At 37.1% G+C, this 17,407-nt stretch overlaps 1 protein-coding gene across 1 annotated transcript in view; it reads right to left on the bottom strand.

Annotated features, from left to right (window-relative positions):
• Positions 1 to 474: 474 nt before the first annotated feature.
• The window catches only part of LOC113050247 (receptor-type tyrosine-protein phosphatase T-like), a 73,531-nt gene continuing 56,598 nt past the window's right edge, over positions 475 to 17,407 (bottom strand). Inside the window, exons 15-23 of the mRNA XM_026213036.1 lie at positions 16,863 to 17,017; positions 14,295 to 14,430; positions 12,416 to 12,565; positions 11,060 to 11,233; positions 10,071 to 10,202; positions 8,973 to 9,098; positions 4,268 to 4,431; positions 2,624 to 2,759; positions 475 to 549 (exon numbers count right to left, since the gene is read on the bottom strand). Coding sequence (XP_026068821.1) covers positions 496 to 549; positions 2,624 to 2,759; positions 4,268 to 4,431; positions 8,973 to 9,098; positions 10,071 to 10,202; positions 11,060 to 11,233; positions 12,416 to 12,565; positions 14,295 to 14,430; positions 16,863 to 17,017 — 1,227 coding nt within the window. The 3' untranslated portion in view covers positions 475 to 495. The remainder of the gene's footprint in view (positions 550 to 2,623; positions 2,760 to 4,267; positions 4,432 to 8,972; positions 9,099 to 10,070; positions 10,203 to 11,059; positions 11,234 to 12,415; positions 12,566 to 14,294; positions 14,431 to 16,862; positions 17,018 to 17,407) is intronic.

Below are 17,407 nucleotides of genomic sequence, written 5' to 3'. Positions count from 1 at the left end.
ACACACCAAAGAAAGGAACCACAAAAATCATCAGAATAACAAAAATATCCGTCCTCACGTTTCTCCGCAAATTCACTTAAGCTTTGTTTGGATTTTTTTGATTTTCTTTAAATCTGTACAGAGCTCAGGGAAAGTCTATTTGGTTATTCCCAGCTGGCATGTAAAAAGAAGCTTTTGTTTTCTCACCGTCGTTCTTTACATTGATGGGTAACATTCAAGGCGTATAGCTAAGAAGGAATAGGACTGTACAAGATCACTTCACGGTCCAGGATACACGCTCTGATGCTGGACATTGACAGAAGAAGAAAGAAATGGCAAATAACGTTTTGTTTTATTTATACAGTATTTTACAGCGAATGCTTGAACTTTAGTTTTCATCACAGAAGCTCAGAGGAAAGACTGAATGATGAGTCTGTGATGAGATCAGATGCCATTCTGAGGAAGAAGAGAAGATTGCTTTGCATGTTTTTTTCCCCTTCTTCACCTTTCGTACGTTCAGAAGGCATTCAAGCTCTCCAGAGCCACCTCGTAACAGAATTTGTACTGCTCCTAAACAAAAACAGAAGCAGTGGGAAAAATATATTAGCAGTTCAAAGGCAGACGCCGCTCAGGGGGGATTTTCCCTATAACCTCAGCGTTAATAATCCAATCCCATCATTATAAAGTCACTTTTATTAGAAGAAAAACATCTGCTTATGATAGAGGAACTAGATGTCATCTAGATGTCAGAGGGTGCCTATACAGTACATGGCCTGGGTGAATATGGTAATTCGTGTCATTTTTATAATGCTACTTTTAAAAAGTTTATTAGCATTGTTTATTATAATGGCATGCTCATAATAGCGATCACAAGCATAAATAGCTATAGCTGATGATTAAGAATGATCTAGAATCAATTTTTTTTTAAAGATTTTTTTTTATATATATAAATCACTGCAATCAATCTCTTCTCAACCAACCTAGAACAGAGAGCCTTAGAGGAAATTAGTTAGCTTTAATAATTAGAAATAAATCAATAATAATTAAGAATCTAATAAGAGAAATAAATTAATTCATGAATTCTGCACTCACAAATATAAATTTCTAGCTGCTAATATATATATATATATACTTAAAATAAAATTGAATTTAATCAAACCATTGATCCGTGATAAGTTCTGTGATCCGTCTTTCCACTAGTCTAGTAGCACTGATCACTTTTGAGGGAGGGATAAATTTATAAAATAAAAATAATTCAGCAGAGTCATGGATACATTGACCAGAAAGGGGGAAATCCCACGCCCCCCCCCCCCCCCACCGGCAAATTGCACCCTGTATACTGAATATGTTTGGAGTGGAATTAGGGGATAAGGGCAGGACAGATGTCTACTTGCACCTGCAGCAGTATCCTATTAGACACGAGACGTTCTCTCAGAACTGCCCAAAGTGCAGCTGTCCGTCTCAAAGGTTTGAAGTGACTGAATAATTAGACTCTGTTTCTGTTTCGAAGAGATGAGAAGCAGCAGAAATGATGGGAAGGCTCAAAGAACTGTGCTTGGAACCATCAAGACCACCAACAAACTACCTGAAGATAGCGATTATCTGAATATCTAACCACTCAACAGCCATTATCTGAAGAACTGAGAAAGATGAGGATGGAGTCATATGGTGGTAAACTAAAAATTAAATGTTCCCACTGGTTCCCCACTTGTAATTGGAACTAGTGTAGAGAAAGAAATGATACCATCTGCAAAAGACTAGCAGACAAGTGGCAACTCATGTTAATGACTGTTATGTAAATAAAGCCCATTGGTAATATTAATTTATAAAAATAAAAATAAAAATAAAAAGACCATTTAAAATTCCAGTTTCCTTTGAAACTTGAATAGAGGAAAGGAAAGTGAATAAACAGGGTCTTTACACTATACAAATAATTACTCACCAAGTGAAAGTTTAACAAAAAGTAAAGCAGTAAAGCTATTTCATATATCAAGATTACATGAATCAGTTAAGTTTTTTTAATTTATATATTAAAGTATCAAACAATATATTAATACACATAAATTGAATACAACATTCCTAAAGACATATTAATCTGCACTGCTGTTCAAAGGTTTGAGTTTGGTAGGACTTATTTTTTATTTTACTTTTTTGAAAGAAGTCTATTCTGCTCACTAAAGCTACATTTATTTATTCAAAAATAATAATAATAAATTACATTTCAAAATATATTTATTACAATATATTTGAAAATGTAATTTATACCTGTGATGGTAAAGCCGAATTTTCAGTCATGATCTTTCAGAAATCATTCTAATACTGTATGCTGATTTGCTACTCAACAAACATTTATTGCTGTTTAATTTACATATTTTTAAAATTCTTTAATGAATAAAAAGTTCAAATGAACATATTTAAATAGAAATCTTTTATAACATTATAAATGTCTTGTCTTGATCAATTTAATGCATGCTTGGCGAATCTAACTGACCCCAAACTTTTGAACGGTAGTGTAAAATGACACTAAACACGATACAAATAAAAACACTAATTCATGTGAACATGCTAAAAAACAGATGAATACATCGAAACTGAACAACTGAAAACATTAACAGATATAGTGTTAGATTTGTGTATAGCTCACCATTGTCTCCACCATGTTGGCTTTGTTGTTCCTCAGCGTCTTTACCGTGTGGAACACGTCCACGATGTTCTGCTGTTGGATCATCTCACAGATGCTACAGATGGCACAGAACGTCCCGCTGCGTCCTCCACCAGTCCTGAAGAAACCAACGACAGTAAGGCATGAGAAACAAATCACACATCCCATAATGTCACAGATATGCAGAGCTAATATCCCAAAAAACACAGCTTGGCTTGTGCTACATTTCTGAAGATAGGCCTCATGACTCCAACCTTACTGCTGAAGTGTGTGATGTTAAAATAGCCTCTAATACCTCAGTTTAATGTGCAGCCATTTTTAGTTTCATTTCCTTGAAAAACACAAACACTGATGCCACATTATGCACGGTTTAGAAGTAGTCTGCAAAGTAAAATGAACTGAGGCTTGTATTTGAATCTGGATGTTTTCTTGAGCAGAGGATATTGCAGAAATGCTGATAAATCAAGTAACAGCCACTGATCACGGGTCAGTTTGACACCTGATTATCTGTACAATGACCTGACAAAATCAAGGAGATAATTGTCTTTCAAGTGATTCACTGTGACATTTTTCAATTATTTCTCTCGGGGAAACTGCTCTGCATTCAACAGCTGAACTTTTTTTGACAGTGATGATGGGAAAGTAATGAAGTTGTCAGATCTTTTGAATCTCTCTGGCTTTAATTTATGAGGCTGATAAGATTGTCCTTGGCTCAAAGGCTGTACGGTTTTATCCTGTAGTACTTTAAAAGCTGTTTTAATCTACGATTCTGTATCGACTGGTTCACAGTGCACACAGACTTGGATGAAAAGCTGTGAAATACACATCTTGAATTATCAAAATGGGCTTAATTAAACTCTTATTAGCTATACTAGACAGTCCTTTAAATATGTTCAGATTTGTAGCAAAATGGTGCTAAAGGAATAATTCATCAGAAAGTGAAAATTTGCTGAAAATATATTCCAACCCCTGTTGTCCTCTCACATCATAATCCACTGACATATTTGTTTAGAAATATTTTGGACTTTTTTCACTTATAAGTGGTACTTAATCTGTGCATATTTCTCTCCTGATTCAGACAAGACAACTTTTTTTTACTGGATGATGCATTATTATGGATAATTATGGATTTTTAACTCATTTGAAGTTAAAAACCTCTTAACAATTTATTTGTTTCTTACAAACTCACAGCTTTTGTCTTCACAAGACATTTATAATGGATTGGAGTTGGATTACTTGCAGATAATTGTGATGTTTTAGACTCTCATTCTGACGACACCCATTCACTGCAGAGGATCCGTTGATGAACAAATGATGCAATGATAAATTTCTGTTCTGTTTTTAGCAAATTTTCTTTTTTGGGTGAACTATTTCAGTACATACAGTGTCCATTTAAGATGTCATCAACAATTAATTCTATGTGACCCTGGACCACAAAACCAGTCATAAGGGTAAATTTATCGAAATTGAGATTTATACATCATCTGAAAGCTGAATAAATAAACCTTCCATTGATGTACTGCTCATCACAGGGTTTCGTCAAGCCAGACTCATTCATACATTAACATGTTTATGTGTATCAGCTTTGTGTTGTGATGGAGCTGGGGTTGTGGAGGTCACACTCACAGACAGTGGACCACCGTGCGTCCATCTCCTCCATCATACTGCTCCTGCCACTTGGCCAGTCGTCTGACCAGCTGCAGAATGGAGCGTTTGGAAAGCGGTGTGTCTCTGTACGCTGGCCAACCAATAAACTGGAAATGCTGGACCAGACGGTAGCCGTCTTGAGGCTGGAAGCAGAACAAGAGATGTTTTGAGAACATTTATCTAGAAAACATTTAAGTTCACTCATATTTTACAATGTGACAACATAAGAATGCAAGTCAAATTAAATGTCTCAATATTAACTAAAACATTTCTCAAAATCTTCCAAGAACAAATGATCTGAGCTGCTATTCACATTTATCTGAAAACTCAAAAAACAAAGGGGGTTTTGAAGCTTGTAAATAAAAATGATTACCGGAGTACGATTCACAAGAAAATACTATTATACTGTCTTTCTATATTAATATTATATTATATATACAGTCCATGGCCAAAAATATTGGCACCCTTGGTAAATATGATCAAAGAAGGCTGTGACAATACATCTACATTGTTAATCCTTTTTATCTTTTTTTAATTCACAAAAATGCATCCTTTAATTTGATAATAAATATTTAAAATGGGGGGAAATATCATTATGAAATAAATGTCTTTCTTTAATACACATTGGCAGCGATTAACAGCAACCTTTTATTCAATACTTTTTGAAACCCCCATTTGCCAGTTCAACAGCTCTGAGTTTTCTGCTATAATGCCTGATGAGGTTAGAGAACACCTGACAAGAGATCAGACACCATTCCTTCATCCAGAATCCCTCCAGACCCTTTAGATTCCCAGCTTCTCCTCTTCAGTTCACTCCTCTCATTTTCTGAAAGGGTTCAGATCAGAGGACTGGAATGGCTGTAGCAGAAGCTTGGTTTTGAGCTCATTGACCAATTTCTGTGTTGTTTTTGAGGTTTGTGTTTGGATTATTGTACAGTTGGAAGATCCTAACATGGCCCATTATAAGATTTCTAACAAGAGTCAGTGACTTACTGATTTTTCATCTGTTGGTATTTAATAGAATCCATGATGCCATGTATCTAAACAAGATGTCCAGGGACCTCCAGCAGAAATATAGGCCCATGACATCAAAAATACAGCTGTATATTTCATTGTACACATGGGGTACTTTTTATCTCTGTGTTCACCAAACCCATCTTGAGTGTTTGCTTCTAAATGCTAATTTTTTTGTTTCATCTGACCATAGAAGCCAGTGTCATTTTAAATTCCAGTCGTGTCTGATAACTGAATATGCTTTAGTTTGTTTTTGGATGAGCTAGGAGAATTTTTCTTGAAACCTCTACCAAACAACATGTGGTGATGTAGGTGCTGTTTGACAATTTATTTAAGGTTTTCTGAACCTGAGACTCAACTATTTTCTGCAGTTCTCCAGCTGTGATCATTGGAGAGTCTTTAGCCACTCAAAATCTCATTCTCATCGTGCATTAAGACGATATAGACACACGTCCTCTTCCAGGCAGATTCATAAAATTTTCTGTTGATTGGAAATTCTTCATTATTGCCCTGATGGTGAAGATGGGAATGTTCACTGCTCTAGCTCTTTATTAAAGGGGGGGGGGGGGTGAAATGCTATTTCATGCATACTGAGTTTTTTACACTGTTAAAGAGTTGGATTCCCATGCTAAACATGGACAAAGTTTCAAAATTAAGTTGTACGTTTGAAGGAGTATTTTTGTTCCCAAAATACTCCTTCCGGTTTGTCACAAGTTTCGGAAAGTTTTTTTTCGAGTATGGCTCTGTGTGACGTTAGATGGAGCGGAATTTCCTTATATGGGTCCTGACGCACTTCTGCCGGAAGAGCGCGCGCTCCCGTATAGCGAGGCTGAGCACAGACATTTCACTGATCAGAGCGATTCACTGATCAGAGCGAGAGTGTCGCGAAAAGTCACAAAAGGAGTGTGTTTTTGGTTGCCAGGGCAAGACAACCCTGCACAGATTACCAAAAGAGAAACAGCATTAAGGGACCAGTGGATGGAGTTTATTTTTACAGAGCATCAACGGAGTTGTGCAAGTGTTTGTGTTTGTTCCCTGCATTTTGAAGATGCTTGTTTTACAAACAAGGCCCAGTTTGACGACGGATTTGCGTATTGTTTATTTCTTAAGGATGATGCAATCCCAACGAAAAAGGGGTCACGATCATGTGTTGGAACCGCAGGCGGTGAGTAAAACTGCTTCAAATATCTCTGCCTTCTTGTTAGTGCGTCCACCTCCCATGCCGAGACCCAGGTTCGAGCCCCGCTCGGAGCGAGTCGTTGCTGCTGCTGCTCTCGTTCAGTTTCAGCCTCGGGATCTGATTCTGGATCATAAATATACGCTGAATCTGACTGTAAGCCATGGTTTGTTTTGGATGATGGTTTTTCCCTCACGGTAATGTCACAGTTTCCACATGCTCTCAACGCAAAAGCCTACTGGCGCTCGTGATTCTTTAGCTCCGCCCACACGTCACGCCTCCAGCCGGTCGTGTTTTTCCGGGAAAAATCGGTACAGACTATCTTTCTCTTATGAATATAATAAAACTAAAGACTTTTTGGAGTTATGAAGGATGCAGTACTACTCTATAGGTACTCAAGATTAACAGGATATTGAGTGAAAACGAGCATTTCACCCCCCCTTTAAAGCCACTTCACTAATTTGTGAAGCTCAATTATCTTTTGCTGCACATCAGAAATATATTATTTGTTTTTTCTCATTTTGATGGATGATTAAGGGAATTTGGACTTTGTTTTCCCTCCTCTTTATATTTCTGTGAAACAAGAAGCCTAAGCTGGATAATTTAATGTTTACAATCACGATGGAGTGCTAAAAATTGTGAATAAGAATGGGGATATACTTCAGAGATATTTTACTCATAAGAATTTCTAGTGGTGCCCATAATTGTGTCCAACAAGTATTTGAGAAAAACCTCAAATACTTCTCTATGTATTATATATATTTATATATATATATATATATATATATATATATATATATATATATATATATATATATATATATATATATATATTTATAAAACATTCACAGTACCTGATTTTTGCAGTGACAATGAAAAGCCAGAAATAAATCAGACAGAATTCAAAGCAAACAGAGATGTTAGCTGGAGACTTAGACCGGATCAGCTAAATGAGAGTCATATTACACACAATTTGCCATCGACGGAGCCATTTCATGGCAAATTTGTGATGCTGTGGCACTTATTTATTTTGTGCCGCTATGCTGCGCTTGCACTGATTAGCTCCCTGGTAAACCTTGCCTGTCACCAGTGGTTAAAGAGAAAGAGGGGGAAGAAAAGAGAAGGGAAGAGGGAGGAGGCGGGATGAGTCTTCTGAAACATTTTGACACTTGAAACAGGTTTAGCTTCAGTAACGACTGCTAATGTGCACGAACAGAAAGCTCAAGCTAACTCACATGGAAAAGAAGAATAACTGCACAAAACCCATCCATGGCTTATATCAGGTGTGGCAGGATGGTGGTCAAATATTTATGTGATCATTGTGCTCATGCACGTGTCTGGCAGAACGAATCCCGTTCAGAGATGCATGCGATGTGCTGAGTGTTGAAATCATGTGGATTGAGAGGGACTATAGAGTTGTGGTCTCTTCTGAGCTAAACATAATTTCTCACTTCACTAACTCAGAACTCACTAATCTCAGCTGCTGTTGATTTATTGTCACATTAGGAGTCAAATCAAGTGAATTTTTGCTTCTAAAAAGCAGTTTTAATTTAGCGAGTCACTGTAAGGATGGATTGACACAGAGCACAAAGTACATCAGGATGTACTTATTTGGCTCATCTGTTGAGGTTCATCATCAGGGCACCTGTTTGAAAACCATCAATATTTTTTCACTTCAATAAGGTGAAGGTGGGAAAGAAACACTACAGATTCAAGTTTTGAACTACAGTTTTTTTTTGTTTTGCTTGTAACAGCACACATTTGACAAGAATCATTTGAGCAGCTGTTGCTATGGAATCTCCTCAGGTGAGCGTGACCTGTTCACAATCATCTATTTAGCAGCAAGTAAAAATACACACTAACTTTTAAACTTATCTTCTGTTTTGTGACTGAAATGTTACTTGTAAATTTTTTTTACTGGGTTCATTTGTATCACAGCTTTTGCAAAAAGTATTTAGCAGATCAACTGTTTTTAATGATGATAATAAATAATGCTTCTTAAGAATCAAATCATGATTTCTGAAGGATCATTTGACTCTGAAGACTGTAACATCAGCTGAAAATTCAGTTGTTTCATTACAGGAATAAATTACATTTTAAAACATATTCAAATAGAAACTAGTTATTTTTGAAATTGTAATAATATTTCACAATATTATGGTTCACTGTGTTTTTGATCAAATAAATGCAGCCTCCGTGACCGTTAGTAACTTGATTATATAAAACCATTAAAAGAAAAAAACTTTTACAAATCTTTGAACAGTAGTGTGTGTATATGTATATATAATATATATAGTATATATATATATATAAAATTTGCACCCTGGTCTTTGGACAAAAAAGCGCAGACCTGGTTGGAGTCTGAGTATCATAAAAGGATGAGATGACATAGTGAGAAGTGAATCAATGAACACATCTCTGCCTCCGTCACTCAACAGAGTCATAAAGAGGATCTAAAACTATTCCCTTTCCGTGTCTACTGACCCCACTTACCCGTGCCATGTTGCAGATCCTAAAAATGCGATTGATAATGTCCTCGTCAATGTCAGCGGAGATGAATTCAGCCTGAATGGGGCCGTAGCAGCAGGAGCCCTTTTCTGGCCAGTACTGCATGCAGAGCTGCAGCGAGGGAGAGAATTACAGCGAATCAGTACACTGAACAGAAGTTCACATCCAGACAACGTGACTCAATAATGTTCTTTGAAATCTAAAGAGTGCAGGAGAACATGGAAATAACTCAATAATTCTAAAGTCCACTAATCTGAACTCAAATTGCAGTGTGCCAAAGAAATCTGTTCCAATGATCCCTTACTTACTCACTCAAAATTAAATGAGCCACATTATGATGAATCAGATTTCCCTTGATCTTCTGAGATAAAAGATAAAAATATACTGTAACTTTCAGAACTATAATCTTCCTCCCAAGTGAAAAAAAATAAAAGATGAAACGTCTCATTTATAACTTTTCTGAAAAATAAGGTTATGTTATGAAAAGCGTTACACAAAATATATATATTTCATATATACACTACCATTCAAAAGTTTGGGGGTTGTACTATTTTATGCTCAGTGAAGCTAAATTTATTTGATAAAAAATATAGTAAATGCAGCAATATTGTAAAATATTACAGTTAATGTGGCTGTTTTATAATTGAATATATTTTGAAAGGCAATTTGTTATTATTGTCAAAGCTGAATTTTCAGTATCATTCCTCCAGTCTTTAGTGTCACATGATCCTTCAGAAATTATTCTTATATGCTGATTTGCTGTTCAAAAACATTTCTTCTTATTGCCAATGTTGAAAATGGTTGTGCCACTAAATATTTTCTAAGAATCCTTTTTTTTACATTTTGTTAGATTATTTAATGACTAGAAGGTTTAAAAGAACAGCATTTATTTTATCAGTTTATTTGATTAATCACTTGATCAATTGAATATGTTTGCTGGATAAATGCATACATTTCTGTAAAAAAAAAAACAATAATAGCAGACCCCAAACTTTTGAATGGTAGCATATACTCAAATTCCATCTTCCAACATCCAATTGCAATAGATAACAAATGGAGGTGAGGGTCAAGGACTTCACATACCTGTGCAGCATCCATTTCATTCAGCATCACAATAGTGGAGCAGTTGTAGTCGAACACTAGCCTCCAGAAGTCAGCCACAGTGTTGGGCAGAGGGTGCTGCGTTACGATGAACGCCGCCGGCTGTTTGTGGCTCTAGGACAATCAATAAGAGAACAAGTTAACTGCCTGAACCCAACACATCCCAACGTGCCTCCCATGTGTAAAGACCAAAACTAAACCGAGACCTGCAGAGGGACAGGAAACACAGGGACTGAGTGATAACCTTGCAAAGAGATCCATTGACAAGGACTGCAGAGGCTTGGTTTGAGACAAATACACACACTCTGCCAGCACGGGTCGGCCATTCATTTCATTTGGCTGCTTATCCTCTTTTTTCATCTTGTTGTTCTTTATCTGAGGTGCGTGTCTTCTGTCATGATTATGCTTTTTGGATGCTGCGTGAAGATGCTGGTTTACGGTACGAGTGTGATTATGATCTATGTGTGGAGATTACAGAGATGTGATCTAATCTTGTACTCTGTTAAATTGGCTTGTTTATATGAGATTGTTACTGTGTGATCTCCAGGCCGTCCTCCCAGGGATTTATCAGAGTGCACTATGGGAAGCACTGTGATATAATGTTTTGAGTTATTTACTATATAAAAAAATACTTAAAGTTTTAGAACTCAAAAAAAAAAAATTAACTACAGCAAAACGGTAACCGCAAGCAATTTATTTGAGGTTTTTGTGAGTGCTCTTTTTATAGTTTACATTTTTTTCTGTTTAATCCTAAGCATTGGAAAAAGGATGTACATAAATTAATATCTAAATTCTGACTAAAATAAGTAAATTATAGTTACAAATGTTGTTTGGGTGTATAATAAGTGGAAAAAATTTATATATGACCCCTTTAAAGTTCAATGCAAGACTGAAAACATAATGCAACTATACTAGATTTTACATGGAACATAGTAGGCCAGGTAACCTCTAACAACAGCAATCAATCTTACGTCCATCAGTGCTGCATTGATGTAATTGCTGGACTCGCCATCAACAGAAATGAGGAAAGGCAGGCAGCGGTCCACCGCGAGGACGTCCATGCTGCGGTTCTTATCGTGGTTACGCGGGAGCAGACCTACGCTGCAGTCCTCCGGACGGACACGCGGTGTCACTATATTCAGAGTCTGAAGAAGAAGACAAGAAGGACTGTAACATACACCTTTAAAACATAGAAAAACATTAAGCTGCTCTTGGTCTTAGTTGGGGGAAAAATGGTGCGTTTATAAAACCAATTCCGCTCGCACTGCTGGTCCAACCACAAGCAATGCAAATATTTTAGCAAACTGAAGGTCAGTCATTACTTATGTATTAGACAGACTGAAGAACAGAGACGTTGAGGGAGAGAGAGACAGACAGTGAAAAATAGCTTACAACAGAGAAAGATTCAGCGCTAGATAGAAAGATAAACGAAAGATCTTGGAGGAAAGAAGGAAAGAAACATATTCATCATATCTTATGAAACACCTCACAGATCTAAAGCTTTGCTTCGCCCTCAGACGGTAGTGGCTCACTCATTTCACAGGGAACACAAAACATAAAGGCACCAAAAAAAATAGCTCAGCTCTGGGCTTTATGGGGCTTAGCAGTTAGCCGATGGCTTGTAAAGAAACGCTATGAGTGAGGGTGTCTCATCGTTAAGTTAAATCAGTTAAGGACGCTGCAGCACTTTGCTGATTGACTTATTCAAATGCGCTTCGAATTTCGAAGTAATCATGACGAAATCGCACCAGAGAGCTTGATGAAGTTGTTAGAAATAGCTGTGAGGCCTTCAGCCATAATAGAAGACTACCAATCGAAAGCAAAAACCTTGGAGGATTCTGTAAATTAGGCCTTTACGTGGGCTGCTTCTGTTGCTCGCGCATTACGGTTTAAAGAGCCGCATTACGCTTAAAAAATGTATGTTCCTGACCTAAAGACTCTCTTTAGTATCTCATTTGCTCTTCCTAGACTGTAATGAGATTGAATGATGAGCAAATAGAGGCTGTTAAACTGAGAAATCTAATTTTTGTAGTTTCACAGATTGTGCTCAAAGTCTGAAATCAAATCTCACTATGAACTCGAACATATCTCTTATACTAAATACTAAATGATCTGAGGTGTGCTATCCACAATAATGTTTTAGGTCTTTACTTTTACTGCTTGTCTCATTTGTGTCTCCTGGGTTGTGAAAGAGCAATTTCCATCTGGACATATTAATTCACTTATTGTTTTACTGTGCAAAGAGTTAACTGTAGTACTGATGGTATAGTAATATTTAAGAAGCAATCTACAAATGAAAGACCAATCCATTCGTGTAAACTGCTCACCTGAAACTCATCTTTGATCTGGCTGGAGTTGGTCTGAGGGTCCAGTCTGCTGATGTTGTAGTAGATGGCTCTGAATTCACACACTGGGATAGCCGTGTTCCCACACAAACATGCTTCCAGTATGGCATCATGCACAAACACATACTGCTCCTGCAGAGAGAGAGAGACATATATATCAACTCTTACTAATTTTTTTTTACCAGTTTACCACAACATATCAGTGAAAAGCATATATGAAAGCACCTTGTTTAAAATAATGCATGAATCAAATAAATGCAGAATTGGTGTGCATCAGACACTTGAATGGTAGTTTTTAATACCTGTATGTGTGTGTGTCTTCTAAAAAACTGTGATTTTTTTTTTTCAGTGAACAGTTTTATATTTAAATGCAATTATCTATTTAATTATAATTAATCCATACTAAAGTCACTTTTTCTTCTGCTGATTCAAATTATTCTGACAGCTGGTACCTTGTAAGGCCATGTGAGAAAACCTCTCTTTGGCATTTTAGCGCCTTTATTAATAATAAAAAACAATAATCAGAGCTCTTAATTAATTAAGGGTTTGATTTAAAATTTGACATCTTCTAACCAGCCAATCTACATAAATCATGATCATCCAAACACATACGTTTAAAAAGCCTGAGCTCGAGCTGAGAGTGATCGCCGCACAGCATCATAGCAAATCACCGGGGAAATATGGAGTCGATGCTCCCACAAATGTTAGCATGAGAGCGGTGCATGGACATTGAGATAAAGCACAGTTTGCTGATGGCGAAATGACTTCAGCCTCAGGGATGTTTTACATGGATTACAGCGTTGCAGCTTCTGATGCCAAAATCCTGCGGTGACAGCAACGTCCCCCAAAACGGTTCCAACTGTGGCCTTAAAAATGGTATTAAGGGGGCACTCGAAGCACCATCCCCATCCTGCACCTAATATTAAACTCCTTCTTAAACCCCGGCCACAAATATGGGTTGGAATTATCCATATTTTAACCCAACAATGCCTCCGGCTTAAAGCTGTAAATGTAGGCCTTTGATCCACACTAAGCTAAAGTCAAGCTGGGTTGACCTCTCGTACCTATTACTCCATAACCTGGTGAGCACTTCTGCGTAGGGCTGAGGACAAAAGACCAGGAACAAGCCTTTTAAAAGATTAATTGCTGTGTGTTGTATCTGTGGAGGATTAGCTTTGAACGGAGCTGAAGGCTGACACAAATTGCCTCCCAGAAGCCATTATCACCACCACTGTGTTTAGTGTTAGTCTTTTAAAAGCATGCTTTCCCCATCGCAAAAAACATAGAATCGAATAAAACGGCATGTTGACTTGATATAGTGTGTTATTAAGTGAGCATGACTACTACTACTACTACTAATTATTATTAATATTTAAACAACAACAATAATTTATTATTATAAATGATAATAGAAAAAAATCATCATTGTACTAAATAATTCAGAACAATGGGTTTTCACATCAAATGCTTGAATGATTTTCAAAAAAAAAAAGAAAAAAAAATGTATCCACCACGAGGGGGCATGACTTTGAATTCCAACATCCAGCTAATTCTGGGAAGGGGATCTGCCCGTCAGGAGATTAATGTAGGGAAGAGAAAGGTTATCTAAGTTTTAAGATTTAAACAGATGGCTTCAATATCATCTTCACAGATTGAAGGGTTTAGTAAAAGGCTATATGAGTGAGGTTCTGAGGTTGTGATTGAGAAGTATGTAAACTAGTGAAAGGGTTAGTAAACGACTGTGTGTGTGAAAGAGTGAATCATTAAATATAAGGATGATTGAGGAAATGAATGAGTAAACAGGCTGTGCATATTCTGGCTGCCTGAATGAAGCTGAACAGACAGTCAGGTGCATTCTCACCTCCGTCTGGACCATGTTGACTCTCTGTGAGCGCAGCTCTCTGATGCAGTTGAAGATGTCCACCACACCTTCACTCTCGGCCATGTCCAACATAATGTCCACTGCAATGAAGCAGCCTGTTCTTCCAGCACCAGCACTGCGGAGATTACACAAGAACAGGCTTATGGGAGGCTTTTGAACGCATGATCTATCTAACTATATTACACAACACATTCATAAGACTGAGATTTCTGCTAAGAATCAAATGTTAGGTGTTACGAAAACAGGGTTCTGGCAGACCAAGATGCTTGTGTGTGTGAGAGAGCATTTGGACAGAAGATGTGCCATCAGTCACTCTAAAACAACACACACACACACACACACAGGGCAACTCCATGGTGTCACAGATTGGCCGTCACTCACGGTGATTAATGGTAAGAGTGGTAAACAACTGACACATAGAAAGCAAGGGACGGAGAGGGATGAGGCAGGGAGGATGTCCTTTACACCTCACATCCTCAGTCATTCATTCATTCACTATTATCATCATCCCCAAATTACCATAATTTATAAGCATACTGTATTCTAACTGATATTCATTGTAATTGATCGTCAAATTTCTAAGACTTCTAAATTACATCTACATTATCAAACTTTTCTGAAAAAAAAGAAAAAAAAAAAGAAATAGTTGTAGACATTCTGCTACATCCCTTCCGTCATCTTAATTGTCAGTTTATATTTTTTCGCAAGTAAAATGCCTTTAAGTATAATGGTGAAAATGTCTCTCTTCAGGTCATGGTTTGAAATATTGTGAAATAAAAGCAAACATAAGAAAATATTTTATATTGTTAGTAATATTTTAAGATAAACATTTAATGGCCTGAAGCTACACTCATTAATGTACAGTACTGCATTAAAATATATGTTTTGTCACCAATAATATAAACTACAGAGATGTAATCATAAAACTACAGATATTTCTATGCATTTTATGTAAGTAGTCTGCTATACTAATATAAAGATCTCACTGTTTTACATTGTACATTTATTTTTAGACTTTTTCTGGTTTCAATACAATGTTCTTACTATCATTTAATATGTCAGGTTTTACAGGATTAACATATGCAACATAGTTTTTTATCAAATTGCTGAAAATTACACAGTAAAAGACCTAAAAAATGACAACAGAGCTTCATAAATAAACCATATTACTCAGATGTTATATCATAAAGTAAACTTTTGTATACTACAGTTAAATATGGTACGTCAGTTTGTGTTGTGTCAGGTTTGACTAATATCCTTTACTGACATTAACCCTGCGAGCAGCAAGGACATTCTGCTAAAAATCCTTCTGTGTCACATGGAAGGAACATTTGGAATGTTCTGAAAAACTACTGCTTGAATCCAAATCTTAAACTCTGCACTAGGAGGACTTGACACTTGGGCTAATCCGCTCTGAAAGTCTCTTTGTCACATCTGCTGCGTCTCTGGGATTGCAGGGCCGACTGCAAATTTACTCTGCCATTTCACAGTCTCCTGCTGTCACCTTTCATTCTCAAACCTTCTTCCCACACGGCCCCCAATTACTCCCCACAACTGTGAGAGCGAGTCTGTCGGTGTCCATCTGTGAGCATGACGTGGGCATGTTGTGGACAGATTCATCGGTGAATTTCTATTCATGTGCCGAAGCGTCCTACGTTAGTGTGAGAATGTGAGTGCTCGTGAATATGTGTGAAAATCAGCTTCTCTTCTACCTCCCTTGGTTCTTTAACTTGATACATGAGAAGTTAGTTCTGCTGCCAGCAAGTGTTCATCTGGACTGCCAAATGTTTGAGATAACAAAGATGTTTAAAAACATTTATGAAATCAATGCATTCACCTAATTTCACATTAAAACTGTTTCAATTCACTTAAATCGCAAATACTTAAACGGATAATAAAACAGTAGCTGATTCAGAAGCGCCAGATTGTCGTAGCAATGTCAGAATTACCTCCTCTCCTAGGTTCACGAAACACTCATCCATAAAATGCGTTACTGTTCTGTTGTAACTTGTAAGTAATCTTAAAGATTCCTATATGCATATACTTTGGTAACGCCAAATAAAGTGTTTTTACTTTTGCCTTGATACACACGGAATGTCCCTGACATGGCTGCTTCAACACTAACTGTGATTTACTGAAACCACGGCTTCTTTCTTTGCATGAACATTTGGGCAGTATTACGCAAATATTTCCACAGTGATGTAGAAATGTGGGGGCGTGTTTAAATGAGGTGTTTTAGCGGGGTGTTGTAGAGTCTTAACTTTGATTAGGAATATGTCTTTGGATTTGAGACTTTAGTCTTTGCAACTTTACAGATCTTCTACAAGCACCAAGAGCTTGTAACACTCCAAAGAGAAAGGAAAAATTGTAATCACATCATATGACCCCTTTAAATTCTAATTAATCAACAGACCTCTCACCATAGATTAATAATCAAACCATGAATCCAACTTCAAACCAGAACTTTTGAATTGATAAATATATGTAAGGAGACTGAGAAAGGGACATAATGAAGTAAATGCAAGAGAGGTTTAGATAAGAGCGCACCTGCAGTGTACCACGATGGGTCCTGCGTCTGGAGGATTGAGGAACTTGACCTGGCGGATGAAGCCCAGCAGGCCTGTGGCGTAGCAGGGAACACCATGATCAGGCCAGCTGGTGAAATGGAACTGCCGGATTTCTCGAATTTCATGGTGACCCTTCTGCAAACAGGAGCATGTGTTAAACTTAATATCAACAGGTGTCATCATCTGAGGGTAAGATGCAGGTGATCATGGTAAAACATATATAAATACATATATATTTTTTTTGTGAGTGTATAGAGTTTAAATGCCATGATTCCATGGGAACAACATTATGGACAGCAAAACAACTTTTAGAACTTTGTAAACTTCCCTAAAATTAGTAGAAGAATATGATGAAATGTCAGTCAGGGCCTTATGGTCAGTGTCTGAACCACTGCACAACTACACGCGTGGTTCGATCTGTGTGAGTCTTGAAGCTCTTCAGACACTGTGTTGTGTTATAGTACATTCCCCCATTACTTCCTTACTAACACTTAATGCTCTGATAAGCTTTTAATTATAATTTGG

This window comes from Carassius auratus, chromosome 31 (genome assembly GCF_003368295.1).
Source record: "Carassius auratus strain Wakin chromosome 31, ASM336829v1, whole genome shotgun sequence".
NCBI lineage: Eukaryota > Metazoa > Chordata > Actinopteri > Cypriniformes > Cyprinidae > Carassius > Carassius auratus.
Note: the sequence above shows the minus strand (reverse complement) of the source record. Positions and strands in the feature narration are given on the sequence as shown.